General features: G+C 34.6%; 1 protein-coding gene across 2 annotated transcripts; it reads right to left on the bottom strand.

The window, feature by feature from the left end:
• Positions 1-421: 421 nt before the first annotated feature.
• On the bottom strand, positions 422-8,112 carry LOC115975382 (serine/threonine-protein phosphatase PP1). 2 transcript variants are annotated; one of them, XM_031096141.1, is made up of 4 exons: positions 7,620-8,112; positions 2,588-3,147; positions 1,637-1,801; positions 422-872 (listed from the first exon to the last, which is right to left on the bottom strand). In XM_031096141.1, the coding sequence occupies exons 1-4, from the start codon at positions 7,795-7,797 to the stop codon at positions 858-860; spliced, it is 918 nt and encodes a 305-aa protein (XP_030952001.1). In that variant the 5' UTR covers positions 7,798-8,112; the 3' UTR covers positions 422-857. The 2 variants fall into 2 exon arrangements, with proteins under 2 accessions (XP_030952001.1, XP_030952000.1); XM_031096140.1 differs by having other exon boundaries at positions 1,589-1,801; positions 7,620-8,111.
• Between the last annotated feature and the right edge of the window lie 8,700 nt (positions 8,113-16,812).

Raw genomic sequence — 16,812 nt, 5'->3', positions numbered from 1 at the left:
ATTATAAACTGCATTTTAAACTTATTTAAACATGCACTTACAAAGGGAATTAGAACCATAATCATTTTTGTCAAAGCCTATAGCTCAATTTATTAGCACTTCTTAATATTTCCAATAAAAATATCTAAAATTTAATCCCCTAACTCCCAACTATTGATGTATAAAAAAATATAAAAAAAAAAAAAACAAAAACAAACAAACTATAAAAACTTATAATATTAGACATAATCTAGCTCCAAACCAATTTGGAGCTATCTCCTTCAACTTACTAGATGGCGATTTATAAAACCATCTATGTTTATCATTGAAATAAGTCATGTAATTCATTAAAAAAGTTATGTAACTTAAAACTACACATGAATGATCTCTGAAATTGCCATATAGTGAGTTGGAACAAAAGAGAAAAATAACTCCAAATCGGTTTCGAGCTAAACTTTGTCCGGTAAATTATAAACCCTTCTATAGTAATCCAAGGAGCCCTCATACAATCAGGCAGTGATGAGTTAGCATAAAAGCATTATCCATCCTACTGAGAGCTTACCTAATTGCAGAAAACTGAAGATATAAGGATTGCAAGAAAACAAAAATTCTGCAGGTAAAATTCAACATAATGAAGTCAGTTTTCATTTTACATAATAAAAACTCCCCAAGTTCCACCCACAATAGGGTGTCTCGGCTCTTTTGACACTGTGTTGAAGTTACTTTATGATTTCACATTTCTCCTCCAGTGCCAAAGTATGAATTGAAACAGGCCAGGCAACATAAATTCATTCAGCAGAGAACAGGTTTGAGAAGAAGAACAGAACAGCCCCAATTGTTGCTCTTCGGACCTTGCGACGGGTGCTTGTGCATATCAATCAACCCTTCCCACCCTGAAAGAATGAGGCAGGAAATTAAGACTCACTAAGCTTCACAATAACACTTTAAAACAATAAACAGGATTCAAAGGCTGCAGGTTTATCATTCCCCCATCTGGCCACAATTAATAGATGGAGTTATTCAAATGTTTAACCTATTCTTCATACCTAGACAAACAAGACGAGGATACTTTTGACAGTGTGAGAAAAAAGTTCGATTTTGCTGTGAAATGAACATCACCACAAATTCCTGACTGCCTATGGTGCAAGCTAACTACATGTTTGGCACTAATCTAATGCAAAGGCTAACCCTATTCAAACAATGCTCTTTGGACAGTCATTGCCCAATCATTCAATAGGATGAAGGTCTCCCAATGATTGAAACATTATTCCAACAGCCAATCCACATCTTACATTCAATGTCCCAATGGCTGGGACCATCTATTAGGAGCCAATTGCTCCATCTAGATATTCAAGCCCCAAATGGATAAGACATTCTACTCACATTAACTTCTCATCACAGCTAGTAAACTATTACTAGTATGATGCTTAACAGTCTCGATAGCTTGCCTATCATACAAACTATGAGTGGATGTCATACTAGGTTAGAAAGGTCATTTATCAGTTCTATAGCAACTAAATCTTTGCTCTTTTCCTCACTGTTCATGAATCTAGAGCTTTTATGCCTTCATTTTTTTTCTTTTTTTAAATCTTTCCTAGGGCTTCTTCACCTTATGAGGTGGAGTTCCTGGTCTCAACATGTTGTTGCCAAATCCAACCTTTCCTTTCTTCTCGGAAGATTTAAGAATCTGGAAGGAACACGTCAATGTATCATCCACGCTCATCATTGCACCAGCATTATCAAACTCGCCACAATAATTTGGTGCTGAAAATATGGTTACCAGCTGCCGCTTTGCAAAAAATTCATATCCATCTTCCACAACCTGATCATCCAAAAATAGCAATCAGGTGATATAAATATAGGCATAAAACAGCTTGCACATAAAAGTATTTTGTGTCAAATAAAAGCTTAGTGTCTGCAACAACCAGCCTACCCTGAATATATGGAGCCAAGCAACCATTACAGGCAAAAACACAACATTGTCATACGATTGTAGACCCACAAACAAAAAGGAATAACCTAAGTGAAAGTGTTAAATGGATAACTTAGTTCATCCCCACATTCTCAACAAACACAGATTTTTTTCGTAACTTCATTTTTTTTATTTTATTTTTTATATATCTTGGCTAGAAACTGTACAAATAACCCCACCCCACCCCACCCCACCCTGGTGGTGACCACTTGAACCCAGGTACCCTTTTCCCCAAGTCGCCCATGGTGGTGTTGTAACTGACTTCATCTATACCTATTATTACACCTTCACTTAAAAATGAAATTTACAATTTTACATGACAACAACTCGACTCAATCTTAATCCCAGGGTGACAATTTGAATCCTCTTTCATCATTCAGTCCTACCTAAGAACATCATTTGTTAAATACTTTATGAACATGTCCTTGTCCATATCACTATATATGATGACCTCTAACTTATCAAAAAAAAAAAACTATATATGATGACCTCTAATGATGAGGATGAGGATGATTTGGAGAAAGTCTATACTCCAATATGAAAGATAGGTTTCGATGTAACATATGTAAGTTTCAATATATTGATGTGCACACACATGTCCAAGTCAGTACAAACTTTGATTAAATGTTGCATTACCTGGTGAGCTCGGCAGATGAGGTCAAGATCATGTTTCCGAAGGAATTCAGCAACCTTGTCAGCCCCAAATGTATATGAAACACCACGGTCATTCTCTGCCCAGCCTTCAACCTCTTTATCAGGATCAGCCCACAATAGATCACAGAGAAGGCCCTGATCTGGCACATCAACAGGGCGAGCAATATTCCTAATCTGATCCAAGTTTTTCAATTCAGGAGACAATCCACCATGCATGCAAAGGATCTTCTCGTCTATAAGAGCGGCAACAGGCAGACAGTTAAAGCAGTCAGTAAATACTTTCCAGATACGAACATTAAACCTCCGCTTGCACTCATCATAGAACCCATATATACGATTGATGGATGCGCATTCATGGTTGCCCCTGAGAAGAAAGAAGTTCTCTCTGTATTTGATCTTGTATGCAAGGAGAAGGCAAATTGTTTCTATGCTCTGCTTACCACGATCAACATAGTCACCTAGGAATAAATAATTTGCTTCGGGAGGGTACCCACCATACTCGAACAGTCGTAAAAGATCAGAAAACTGACCATGAACATCTCCTGCAAAGCAATTCAGGAAACAGGATATTATAACCCTATTAATTGACAATTGAGAGGTGCAATTAAGAAATTGCTAACAAAGATGCATTTCCATATATGCAGACACACACTATTATATTAATCTGGTCCCGTCCAATTAAAGAAATATCCTATAAAACTAGTATTAAAATGCAACTCCCTTCCCGAACCTGAGAATAATGCCACATGTAGCTAAACTTGGGTGAGTGGGACTAGGTGTGTTGTATGTTGCAGTCTTGCAAAGAACAAGATAAAAATACATATACCACACGCTATGCCTAATTAGCAAACATTAGCAAGTCTTCCAAAACTCTAGGCATCTAAAATAAGTTACCGAGCGACCACAACAATTTGCCACAAAAGTAAAATTATTCGATGTTAAATTCCAAAACCATCAGCATCCTTAATGTCACAGACCCACCTTCACTTCACTAGCGTCGCCAGTATAAGAGCCCTCATAAATGGATTCCTTAAATTAGTAACAAACCTCATTTAACTTCAAGGATGTTCACCTAAGTAAAACATATGGGATACTACTGACTGATGCTAAATTGGTACTTGCATTGATATGTTTATAAGTCCCTTTTGGCAAAATAAAACTTGTATGCAACATTAACAGACATTGGGTACAGAAAACCTAGGTAACCCTCCAAAATCATAGAGATCCTAAGCCTCCAAATAGGCCCAAAACTTTCCCACCATCTCCACTCTTTACCAAGGACCAAACAATTTTACGGTCTGTTTTGAAGTTTGGAGAGGGGAGGGAATTGTTATCCTTTCCCCTTATTTGGAGGTTAAAAAAATTAAGTAGGGGCAAGGGGAATAGATATCCCAACCCCTTGTTGGATGTTTGAAAATTAAAATGAGATGGAGAGGAAATGATACAAGATCATATAAATTGATAGTTATTCCCCACTTTTGTATAACTTAATATATATATATATATATATATATTTACATCATAAGGGCACAATTTTAATGTTTTTTAATATATGTGGAACTCCTCCCCCTCCTCTCCAAATTCCCCCAATTTGGGGAATTAGAAACAGCGGGTTTGGAGGGGTATCTTACCCTTCCAAATCCCCTCAAACCCCTTCCCCTCCTTAAAACAAATGTTATTTGAACACCCCATAACCCTTCCCCCCTACTCACTTATCCATTGCCTCCATCCAAACACACCGTTAAAGAACATTTAAAAGGGCCTCCTAAAGCCCAAGCCAAGAATGCCCTAAACACTTATCCACACCACCAGAGACAGCCCTGCAAATTGGCAAGGGTCAAACCTAGCTTTGGAGTACCTAATGTGCCACAAGCCTAATTCGAGGCCCAATAAGCCCTCAACAATGCCATACAAGCTTTCTTAAGACAAAATGGAAGGAAATCTGCTAGTTTTTTTTATCCCATCTCACTAACTTATTCTTAAAAGACATAGCTTAGCAGATATATATATATATATATATATATCTGTCAAGCAAAACACCAAAATCAGGAGTATACTTCATTTGGGTATGTAGCAAAGAGGTGGACAACCCAAAATCAAGTGAATTTACGAAGACACCTTCCAAAGAATAAGGAACCTCCCCTCACATGAAATGACTTTTCAATTATGTGAGAGATACACTCCAAAAAGGAATTTTAAAATATACTCATGAGGTAAAAGGGTGGATGCCTCTATATTAAGTATGAACCATGCTCACTCCAGCAGCCAGATAAGGAAAGAAAAAGACCCACAATACGGCAAAGAAGTTATTCTCCACTTTCCACTTTATGTTCCACTTTTAAATCCCTATAATCAACATTCCGTTTCTTGTGAGAAAGATCATGAATGTGCATTCGCTTCTATTCTTTGATCTCTGTTTCTTCCCGAATTGATTTGCCATCCGGACATATTAAACAGAACTTTGACCTAAACCTTGGACCCTATATAGACATGTACCATCCTCCCTCTTGCTGGTGCAAATCAGAGAATCAACTCCAATGCTTGCAAAGCCTACACAGACAACTACAGTCACAAAGATATTAAGCTTGAAAATTGTATGAATCCAAATGAGGGACTTAACTTGAAGAGAAGAGGTAGTGAAATAGTAATAATCTTTCTAGTCCAAGCTTAAATAGAACATTCATCGTGGTTAACATATATAGAGCCACTTGTTCACCTTGTTTCAGTGCTGGTACACTATACACAGTACACACAATACAACAAATTTGGCCCATTAAAGATATTTTTTTATAGGTAGGTAGCCAATGAGAGATATTATTTACTCACATGATGTTTTAACAACCTCCAATTACAAATCCTAAATCGCTATAGTTCCCTAGTAAATGTTCTTCTTCAATTACCTCCTCAAAGAATCAAAATACAGTTAGTAAAGACCCCTTACAAAGACTTCCATGAAGACATGATACAATCCACTCCCTAATGTGTCTCGTAAAAGAAGCCGCACACACTACTAAAAGTAAATTGCCCTTCCATAGAAAAACCTTTTACAAACTATTTAGGTAGGGGATTAGGGCAGAAATGGAATCAATCAGGGAAAAGAACGGCATAATAGGACTCTATGTTCCATTCAATTTCCTAATAAGCATCCTGCCTAAATCAGGTGAAATTATTCAATGCACCCAATGTACTACACCTTCGACTCCACCTATGGGTTCCGTACATGGGCCCACCCTTATGTGAGAGGGAGGTGGAACGCACCAGGCATACGGAATAATTTTTCCAAAATTGGCAGAATCAAGGATTTTTTTTCATTTAAATGAATGATATGTCATTTTTTGGAGATTCTTTTAAAGGAAACGACATAATATGACCCTATATTTCATTCCATTTGCATTCTACCTATGATTCCAGTACATAAAGGACGCCTTTCGGTGAGAGGGGGGTGTAGTACACCAGGTGCATGGAATAATTTCTCCTAACTTAGGCAGAATCATGGATTCTTTTCATTTTAACGAACGAAATGTCATTTTTATCCTCCAACTAGTAAAGAACACAACACACATAGGGTAAACTTAATGCACAGTTTTTTTTTTTTTTTTGATAAGTAAGAAGAGAATATTATTAATAAAAGAATAGCAAGAAAAATACAAAAAGTTCACAGTAGTGAACAAAGGAAAATAAGGAACAAAAAGACACAAGCAACCTCTAAGCTATTCTAATAGACAAAAGAAAATCCATAAGCGTAGAACAATCTGAGAAACCTCCACACCGAGACCAATCAAAGAGGGTCCGTTGGCATAACTCTAATAACTGAACCACAGTTTTCCCCTCATCCTCAAAAGACCGCCGATTCTGTTTAGTCCAAATAGTCCACATTAAACAGCTTGGAACCAAATTCCAAATATCAGAACTATGCTTCCCAAGCCAATGATACCAACAAAATAATAAGTCCACAACTGAACCTGGCATGACTCAATCGATCCCAAACAACCAAAACATATACCTCCACAAAGAATGAGCTATCGGACAAAAAAGTAACAGGTGATCCACAGATTCCGCATTACAACAGCACATACAACAACGATTTGCCAAAGGGCGATCACGAAGCACAGGGTTATCCAAAGTTAGAATCTGACCATGAGTTGCTATCCACATAAAAAATGCCACCCTTTTAGGAACCTTAACTTTCCAAATGCCCTTCCAAGGGAAAGTGGAAGGAGCTGCATTTTGAATCTTATGATAAAAAGACCGAATATCAAACTTCCCACTTCCATTAAGATCCCAACAAAGCTTGTCACACCCTCCACCCCTAGGAATTCAGATTTGGATGAAATGAAGTAGGGAGTAGGAAGTTGCTAACTCTCAATCATTGAATTCCCTACAAAAACTTAAACTACACACTCTGTCATTATCATCCACTAGAGGGCTTAACACTTCAAAAATACAAGCTTCCTTATTGGCTGAGCGCATAAATAACTGAGGATAAAGAATTTTAAGAGGAACATCCCCCAGTCCACTTATCATGCCAAAAAAGAATACGAGAACCATCCCCCACCACAAAAGAGAAATGCTTAGCAAAACTTTCCCACCCTTCACTAATACTCCGCCATAAACCACAACCACGAGCCCTTCTACAAGCTCTAGACGTAGCACATTAGGTTTTCCAATTAAATTCAAACACATATAATCATCCTTAGAAAATATAACACCACTCCAGAACCCACTTTAAAAGGAGCACTCTACCCCCAAGGTAGTTTAGAACCTTAAAACACTTCATCCCTTTTTTTATTATTTTTCATTCCCTTATAAACCCCTAAAAACACACACTCCTATTTTCACATAAATTTGCTCCTAAAATTAAACAAAAACAACCTTTTAAAGCTTAACCAACCACTCAAACCATATCAACCATTCAATCACAACAAAAACAATAACAACAACAAAATAAATAAAATAAAGAAAGCATCAAAATAAAAATAAAAATAAAAAAATAAAAAAATAAAAAATTCTTTACCACAAATCTTGATGGGAGCTTCAAGCTCGAGAAGATTAGGTTGGCTGAGAAAGATCTCCTTTGAAGAAACACAGAGCTGCCTGATTTCCGACTCCGTTAGCTGCACCTGCTTCGTGATGCGGCCGACTTTTGCACCCGTGAGTCGCCGTATTATATCGTCAAGCACCGCCTCATCCATCAATAATTTCAGCCAAAGAAAAACCAAAAGAAAAACCTAACTCTCTCTTTTTTTTTTCTTTTTTTTTTTGGGATTACAGAAAGAAAAGCTATAAGAACAAATTTTGGCCAAAAAGATCCGATTCTGACGGCCGAATAGCTTTTTGTTAAAGCAAAAGCGATAGAGAGAGAGAGAGAGAGAATAGTATCAGAAGGAAAGAACGTTAAATCTAACGGCTAAAAAAATATGAAAGAGATTCCAGCGGCTTTTTTCTTCTTCATCATCAACTGGGGAATGAGGTGTTGTTTTGTTTTGTATGTAAAAAAAAAAAAAATTAGGTATTATTAGAGCCTGAGAGAGAGAGCCCTAGAAAATAATGATGAGGTTTTAATTTGTGAACCCTATCTTGAAATTTAGGGATCATGCGTCTCGCACGTGACTTGGGGGGTTAAAGGTCAACTCACTTGTTAACTTTTATTGTAATGATGTGACGTTGATTATAACCGAACCTCTCATGTATATCCTGATTTTTTTTTCCCATCCTGTTCATTTTATGAAGGTTGATTTTGTACATTTCTTATATAATTAAATAGGGTTTAGTTAATAGGCTACTTTAAAAATGTTTTAATATAACTTTTATGCGAAATATAAATAATAAAAAATTTCATAAAAAATTATAAAAATATTTTATAAATAAATACTTTTAAGATATTTATTAACTTTTTTCAAATAAGTGAAAGTAACAATTTTTTTTAAAGAAATGCTTTTGCAATTTGTGGTAAGTTTGAATCTTGATAAAGTAAAAAAATTTGAAAGTTAACCCAAAAAAAGAAAAAAGAAAAAGAATGTCAAACAAGGAAAAAGTTGTGAAATGCTTTATGCTATTCTCTTGTCTCGTATACTCTCATCCCTCCATTATTTGTAGTGGACAACGTCTATAGAAACAAAAAGAATTTGACAATATTGTTTATGTGGCATATTAATATTATTAGTAATAAGTAAAAAATTAATGTTAATGATAAATCTATATGAGAACCAATAAAAATTTGTTAGCTTAATTGTTGTAAAAATGTTGTGAATTTTTTTTTTTTTTTTTTTTGTCTATAGCATTACTCTTTGTAATGTTTTCATCATCACTATAGTCATCTTTTGCAATTACTCTTATTCTCGTATTGTCTTTGATGTCACTACCACCACCATTGTTTCTAATATTTCCACACTATCATCAACACCACCATTGTCACCATGTCGCCATTAATTCATTACCATTGCCTCCAACATCATTACCACCACTGCTTCAGCCACACAACCTATATCATTGCTATTGTTGCCACGGCCACCACCTCTTGAAATGGCCACCTCAACCATGACTTTGGTCTCGCCTAACTATATGGCGTTGGAAGGAGCAGATAATGACAACGCATATGATAAAATCTATGGTTTGCATTGAGAGAAAAGCAAAACCTAAAAAATAACTTACCTTGTAGGCTTGTGTTTTGAAACAGTAATTAATTATCAAGACATTTTTGTTTGAGAACTGAGCACACACACATACGAAATGTTTGATAAAGTTAATTGTTAATGGTATATTTTTCAAATTCTTTATGTTATATATAAATTGCCATATTTTGATATTGTTTCAAGTTAAACTATAAGATGTAAAATTGTTATAATTCAATCCTTTAAAGCGTTTAACAAAAGTTGACACAAGACGTGCTTAAGGTTTTCTGATTACTAAGAAACGTTATATGCAAATTATAAGTGGAATTTTTACTATAAAAATTATAATACAACCTTATATATACATATAGCCCTAATAAATAAACATAATATGATGAATATTATATTTTATGATTTTTTTTAATTCATATTTTATCATTATATGAGTCTTCTAACATTAAAATATCATGTAGTATTCACATAAGTAACATGTTATTGTCTAAAATGATCTTTAAGTATTATATATATAATGTGTGTGTCTGTGTATGTACCGTATGTATATTTACATATGTCCAGGACTTAATATAAGAAAAGTGTTACATTCATAACATTTTCACAACAAATTATAAGTGATAAGTTATTATTGATTTTAATTTGAATCTAAAACTTAAATTACTTTTTTATCCACTCATAACAACCAATCACTTAAGATTTGGTGTGACAGTGTTGTAAAAAATATATATATATATATATATATTTGTTATGAATTTTGTCCCCTCTCATCAAATCCTATTTTTGTTTACATTTATTTTTCTTTTTGTTTCATAATAATTAGTGGAAGGAAAATGCTAACGAATGTCTTTAGGGTACTAGTTAATAATCTATTTAAAGAAAGTTTTTATAGGAAAAGAAAAAAAAGTAATTAATATTTTGATAATTTTTTTTTTCATTTTCCATAAAAATAATGTCAAAACTTTCCTAAAATAGATTTTTAACCAATGTCCTAAGAGCACTCTCACACGTGAAAATGAAAACTTTTATTAATCTTTTGTTGGATTAATAACATTTTTGGCAGGGAAAAGCGGTGCTGATCCCTTGGTTGCGGCACCAGTCAAAGTCAATCGGTGTAACACAAGAGCCAATTGAGTTCACAATTGTTGATCAAGTACCATGAGCATTATTACCAACATGAAAATGCAATTTCTTTTTTCTTTTTTTTCTTCCCTTAGTGTTGAATGACAATGTCACTTAAAAGTAGCACTGATTTAATAGGCACTCGTGTTTTCTTCTTTGTTGTTTAGTGACTGTCTTCTTACAAAAAAAAAATAATAAAAAATAAATATTGTATTTGATACCATCTTTGTGTATAAAAATAAAAGTTTATTGTAAATAATTTATATGCATATGTCCATGAGGTAATCTACAATTAAAATTATGTGACATTTGACATACCTAGTAAGTCTCGTCCATAGTACAAATGTTTGATGTGCCTCAAATGACAACATGTTATATTTGGTGGTGTTTTCTTTTTATTTATTATTATTTTTTTTGGGGGATGGGGGGGGGGGGGAGGAGATAAATTATATAAGTATTTAGAATATAATTTTTTAATACATTTAAAGTGTGGAGGCTTTCCATTAGAAACACTCATATATATCATTTGATCTAAAGACCATTGATAGATACTATATGATTGTGATTCATGAAAGCATTATTCATCCATAAGGGTCGTCTAAACCAAGTAACGTCCAAGACAGATTTCGTAAAGAAGAAAGGAAAGCGAAGTGCCACAAGCTTGTTAGGAAGTTGTCCAAAAGGAAATTAGTCGTCTACACTACAAGAAGGTGTAGATGACCGACAAACACTTAGTAAATTTTGAGGTGTTTTCTACAAAGTAAAAATAACTACACCACAACCCACTATTTTGAGATGTGGGATGAATTCCCTGAAAATCGTTCTACTCTCCCCATTGAGGTTACACATCTCCCACGATGTTAGTGGCTATTGATGCCCACTTTGGCGAGAAGGCCTAATAGCAGGAAGAAGCCCAACAATATGGGACGGAAATAAAGAAGAAGAGTTAGTAAATTGAGAAGAAAATCATTAAACTCGAATGACAGGAATAATGGACTATAGGCCTAAAAGATAGCAAAAGGGCCTCAAAGAAAGCAAGCGGGCCTCAAAGAAAGCAAGCGGGCCCAAAGGAGCCCAGAGAAATAAGTGGTAAACCCATGAGTATTATGAGAAATGGAAAGCAAGTAAGAATGGGCTGAAGGAGCCCAAAGGAAGGAACTAAGTAACTAAGGGGTTGGTGGAAAAGTCCATAAACCTCGAAAGTGAAGGATGTGGTAATTTGGGCTGAGAAAGCCCAAAAGAATTAGCAAAAACCCATGGGAATGAAGAATTGGAATGGGCCAAGGATGCCCAAGGAAATGAAATGGGTCGAGGACGCCCAAAAGAATGAAAAGGGCCAAGGAAGCCCAAAAGCGATGAAATGGGCCAAGGAAGCCCAAAACAGCAAGAGTACAAGCCCAATGATAGTGCTAGGTTACTAGAATTGAGCAAAGGGAAAACATACAGCATGCCCAAAAGAGGCCCAGCAAGCACAAGTCAAATAATAGCATGGCTGGAACATCAGAATGGCATGGCAAAAGTATTAACCAACCGTAAAAGACGGTAAGGAACAGATTGGAGAAGGAAAGACTCACGATCAAGCAAGACCCAGCCTAGGAAAGAAGTAAGATATAAATAATGAAAGCTCAGAGATTCATTCACACCACAAGAGGTCAAGAACGAGAGCAGAATGTGCAGACGAGCCCTCAGGTCATGACAAATGCATGAATAGCAAACAAGCCATAGACACATATGGAAATGGAGCATGCATAAGGCTCAGACACCACCAACTTGTACCCAACTAATACAGGAGTGGTGGGCCATGAGTTAGAGATAAAAGATGGTATGGTATGGAGGTGGGGAGAAGGAGAAAGCCTATTCTGGGGTTCCCGCTCAAGCTATTTTGAGGAAATATCCTGCTGGAATGACATACCCAAAAGAGAGAAAGATGAGTTGGAATCACTAGATGGTAAGAGAGAATGCCCACCCTTATCCAGATGGGAATGCCACGGTGAGCAAGAAAACAAAATTGGACTCTTTTGTCTGGGAATGGGATGTGGCATGGCCAGTACAGATAAGTGGTGATGGCTGGGCAGCTGACAGACCAGTGGGTGGTTTGGGAAGGACACCCATGCCAAGATAAAAGCGATTAAGGGGTAAAATAATAAAAACCCATCACGGCAGGCAGTATAAGAGGGGCCTCAATCGTGCATAGTAAGAACAACAACAGCAACAAAGGGGAACAAGAGAGAAAAGGAAGCAAGAAAGGGAGCGAAAGATAGAACAAAAAACTTAGAAAGGAAAAAGGAATTAGAAAGAAAAACAAAGAGAATGAGCAAGAGCGTGATAGTGGGCATGCACCAATAGGCTGTTTCCTTCTCTCCCTCTAAAAGCCTACTCTCTAGTGATAATTAAAAAATTTGAGGATAAGCCATTTAGGCCCATTCTCTTAAATTGGGTAATTTCCGTGGCAGTATTTCCCTGTGAGATTGCCTACATTGAAGAGTGGTTCCCTTCCTGGACTTAGTTCCGTAAATAAATCAAGCATGACAAACTAACCATTCTCCTTTTTTATTTTATTGATCAAGCATTAGTGTGATTTCCATTTCCTCATTGTTATCATCCTAATCATGTTGCATTTATATTGCTTCATTACTTCTTCCTTTATTAAGATCATGATTTAGTATTTTCCGTCTTTCTGGCAGACAGTAAGCATATTCTCTTTATTATTGTCATATTAAACCTGCTTGCCATAACTTTTTTATAACAGTTTCCTCTGCCATGGGCACGTGTCCAAGGTCTTAGTAAAGGGGCTCTAACTTGTGCATAAGCTAGCTTGGGGTGTGTTGCAGTCAAGCCAGTCTTAACTCTCCTACCTAAAACCATTGGGCCATAACGTGGCAGGAGGTAGCCCAGCCTGCAGTTGTGAAAAAGGCCCACTAGAGTGGCCTCTAACAAGTAAACCCACTCCAAACTCTCTATAAAAAAGACCTAACTTCACTAAACTAAGGTATGTGTTACTATTCATTCACTCACCACACTTGAGTCCTTAGGAGAAATCTAACTTAACTATCGGAGGGTCCTTGGCCAGTTTACCCCGGTCCCCTTCGATAGTTTCTTTTTCTTTTTCAAGTCATCGGCCCGCTATTGAAGTTTGGAGCATACAGCCTACTGATTTTCCACCATTATCACTATGCATATAGTCAAAATATTCAACTCATCCATGAGACATCTCAGACACTCCATGGACAAATAATATGGTAAATTGAATTTGGAACCTCTAGGTTTACATCACTCCCCAAATTAATGAATTCATCACCCAAGTACTTTGTAAGGGTTTAAATACTTAGAAGATTGAGCTTACAAATTCATCATTGACCCTGCTATTATAGAATGGAGAAATACCATTTGAACTATGTTTTTTTTGGGGGGGGGGGGGAGGAGGAGGATGGGGTTAAAAATTAAATTGTAATTCATTGCATATAATTTGATGGTTGAAGTGGCATTCAGATCCTTGGTCTATATATATATAAAAAAAAAAAAAAAAAGAAAAAAAAAGAAAAAGAAAAAATTCAACTTTAATATCACATCCACAATACCCACTCTTAAAGGAAACTGAACTTTAACATTAAATTAATGAATTCATCATTCAAGTACTTTGTAAGGGTTTAGATACTTAGAAGTTGAGCCTACAAATTCACCATTGATCCTGTTATTATAGAATGGAGAAATGCCATTTGAATTGTCTTTTTTTTTCGCGGGGGGGGGGGGGGGGGGGATAAAACTGAATTGTAATTCATTGCATATAATTTGATGGTTAAAGTGGTATTCAGATCCTTGGTCTAAAAAAAAAGAAAAAAAGAAGAAGAAAAAAATTCAACTTTAATATCACATCCACAACACCCACTCTTAAAAGAAATTGAAGTGACAATTCACAAATTTGTTGCATGACAATAATAATTTGGTTTGCAATGAGTTAGCTTTCTCATCTTTTCATAATAAAGGATGTCAAAATGAAATGAAAATCCAAATGAAAAATAAGAGAAAATTTGTGGATACAACTTTTGTATCATAATTTTTTGTCATAATTTTGATGTGGTTAATTGTGAGTGGTGAAGGAAAAGTAGTTAGTCCACATGAAAGTAATAGGCAGACAATTACAATTAGCCACATAATAATTATAACAAAATTTGGATAAGGTTTTAAACTTTATTGTGATGTTTGCTTTGCAAAAAAAAGAAAAAGAATGCTCTATTATGTTGATGGTAATTCAATATACAATGCTCTATTTATGGTACTCTATAATCACATTAATAATAGGTCTCATAATAAATTTAATTAATGAAATCTATCATTCATATGATAAGAGAAAGTATCATGTCATTGTATATTGAATAAATTTTTGCTAAGCAATTGACTTTTTTAGCATAATTAACACGAAGAAGTAATATTATATAATTTTTTTTAATGGATTTACCAATTACAATTTATAGAGGCAAAACAAATAGTTATTCTAGTAAGACTACAACTTTTATCACAACTTTGGTACCGTGGATTGTGAGTTGTTGTCTATCACTTTCACATATATCTATTATTTTTTCTCCAACACTATAATCAACAATATTTAGAGTTTTTTTATTTTTATTTTTATGAGAACTACATTAGAATTGTGGTAAAAGTTATGATACCAAAATAATGTCCATAGATTTTCTCCAAAACAAAAGATTATATATATTTTTTTAAGAAATAAAATGTTGTGATATTAACTTCTAAATTCTCTAGAAAAGTGTTTTTTTTTTTTTGGGGGGGGGGGATCTTAATAATATTTTGATGCCAGGTGTCTTTAGATTTTAAAGATGCTTTGATCTTATGCCAATGTTATTATATTTCCGTTTTAGAAACATGGTTACTTGCATGCAGATTCATGTATCCAAACTTAAAAGACATAAAAATATTCAATTAGAAATTTATCATATTTCTATGTAAAACATTGAAATTTGAATGAGTAATACTTCTAACTTGACTCCTAATTAAAACTATTTTAAGTTAATTTAAAACTAATTCAAATTTTAATACAAAAATTTATTATTAGTTCAAATATAAATTTCAATGAAAAGGTGTACCATGTTTTAAAAAATTAGTTGTTCAACTCCAAGGGATTGACTTAATGGTTCCTAAGGTCTCATGATATCCATGAGATCCTAGGTTCAAAGCATCTTGTCAACATCTTAGAGCCATTTATTTCTTGCAATAACCTAGTGTGTGTACAACGGGGGATTGCATACACTCAAGAAAATAGTCAGATACTCAAAGAGGCCAGGATACCTTTGTTTGTAAAAAAAAATGGTTGTTCATATCTGATTTAAAAAATGTACACATGAAATAAATTTATTACATAACAATAACAAAAATTAAGTCAAGAAATAACAATATTCTCTTTAAAAAAATAATTAAGAATAAAAAATTTGCATAATCTATTAAATAATATCCTTTCAGGGCTTCGTTAAGAGTTGATAAAAATATAAAAATATAGGGAATAGTTAGATACTCGAAGAGGTATGGATACTTTCGTGTGTAAAAAAAAAAAATGGTTGTTTAAATTTTATTTAAAAAATGTACACATGAAATAAATTTATTGTATAACAAAAACAAAAATTAAGTCAAGAAATAACAATAATCTTTTTTAAAAAATAAGAATAAAAAATTTGCATATTCTATTAAATATTATCCTTTCAAGGCTTCATTAAGAGTTGACAAAAATATAAAAAATACAGGAAATAGTTAGATACTCAAAGAGGTCTGAATACTTCCGTTTGTAAAAAAAATAGTTGTTCTGTAAGGGCAGAATTTGGATTGGACCCAATATAGAATTGAGTTTTAGCCCAATAAGCCTGAACAATGAATTTGTAGAGCGTGGGTATAAGAACTAGTTCTATTTGGTAAGAAAGATAATAACAGTTGTTTATTTAAAAGAATCAATACTAATAAAATGAGAAAATTTGTTCTCGGCACAGTCCGATGAGCTATATTATAGTATCCAATTGATGATCAATATTACAAGAATTCAAAGGATTATTACAAAGATTTCTTGATCCTCCTCCTTTGGGCCACTTCTTCATGTTATATAATATAATTTTGGTATCATCCCTACCATATACGTGTAGGTTAGTTTCTAGGTACTCCTTCTTGTTCCATCCAACACCTCCCAGAACCTTCAACTAGCAACTGTAAGGCTGCTTAACTACTGTTTAGGTATCACCTCCACATTAATGCGGCCAGAGAGTTAGTTGGGATGCATTTAATGTAAAGGTAATAGTTTTTGAAGATATTTGTTGCCTCCCTTTACTCATCCTTTATTCAATGTCTAACTTCTAATTGTGATATAGTCTTGAAGGATGATAAAATATTCTTACTGACCTCGGATCTCTGTTTCCGAGATGACTTTTCTCTTCGGACATATTTTGGACTACCATTCATGTAAGG

This window comes from Quercus lobata, chromosome 2, assembly GCF_001633185.2.
Source record: "Quercus lobata isolate SW786 chromosome 2, ValleyOak3.0 Primary Assembly, whole genome shotgun sequence".
Taxonomy (NCBI): domain Eukaryota; kingdom Viridiplantae; phylum Streptophyta; class Magnoliopsida; order Fagales; family Fagaceae; genus Quercus; species Quercus lobata.
The sequence above is the reverse complement of the archived record's forward strand: the minus strand, read 5'-3'. Positions and strand labels throughout refer to the sequence as shown.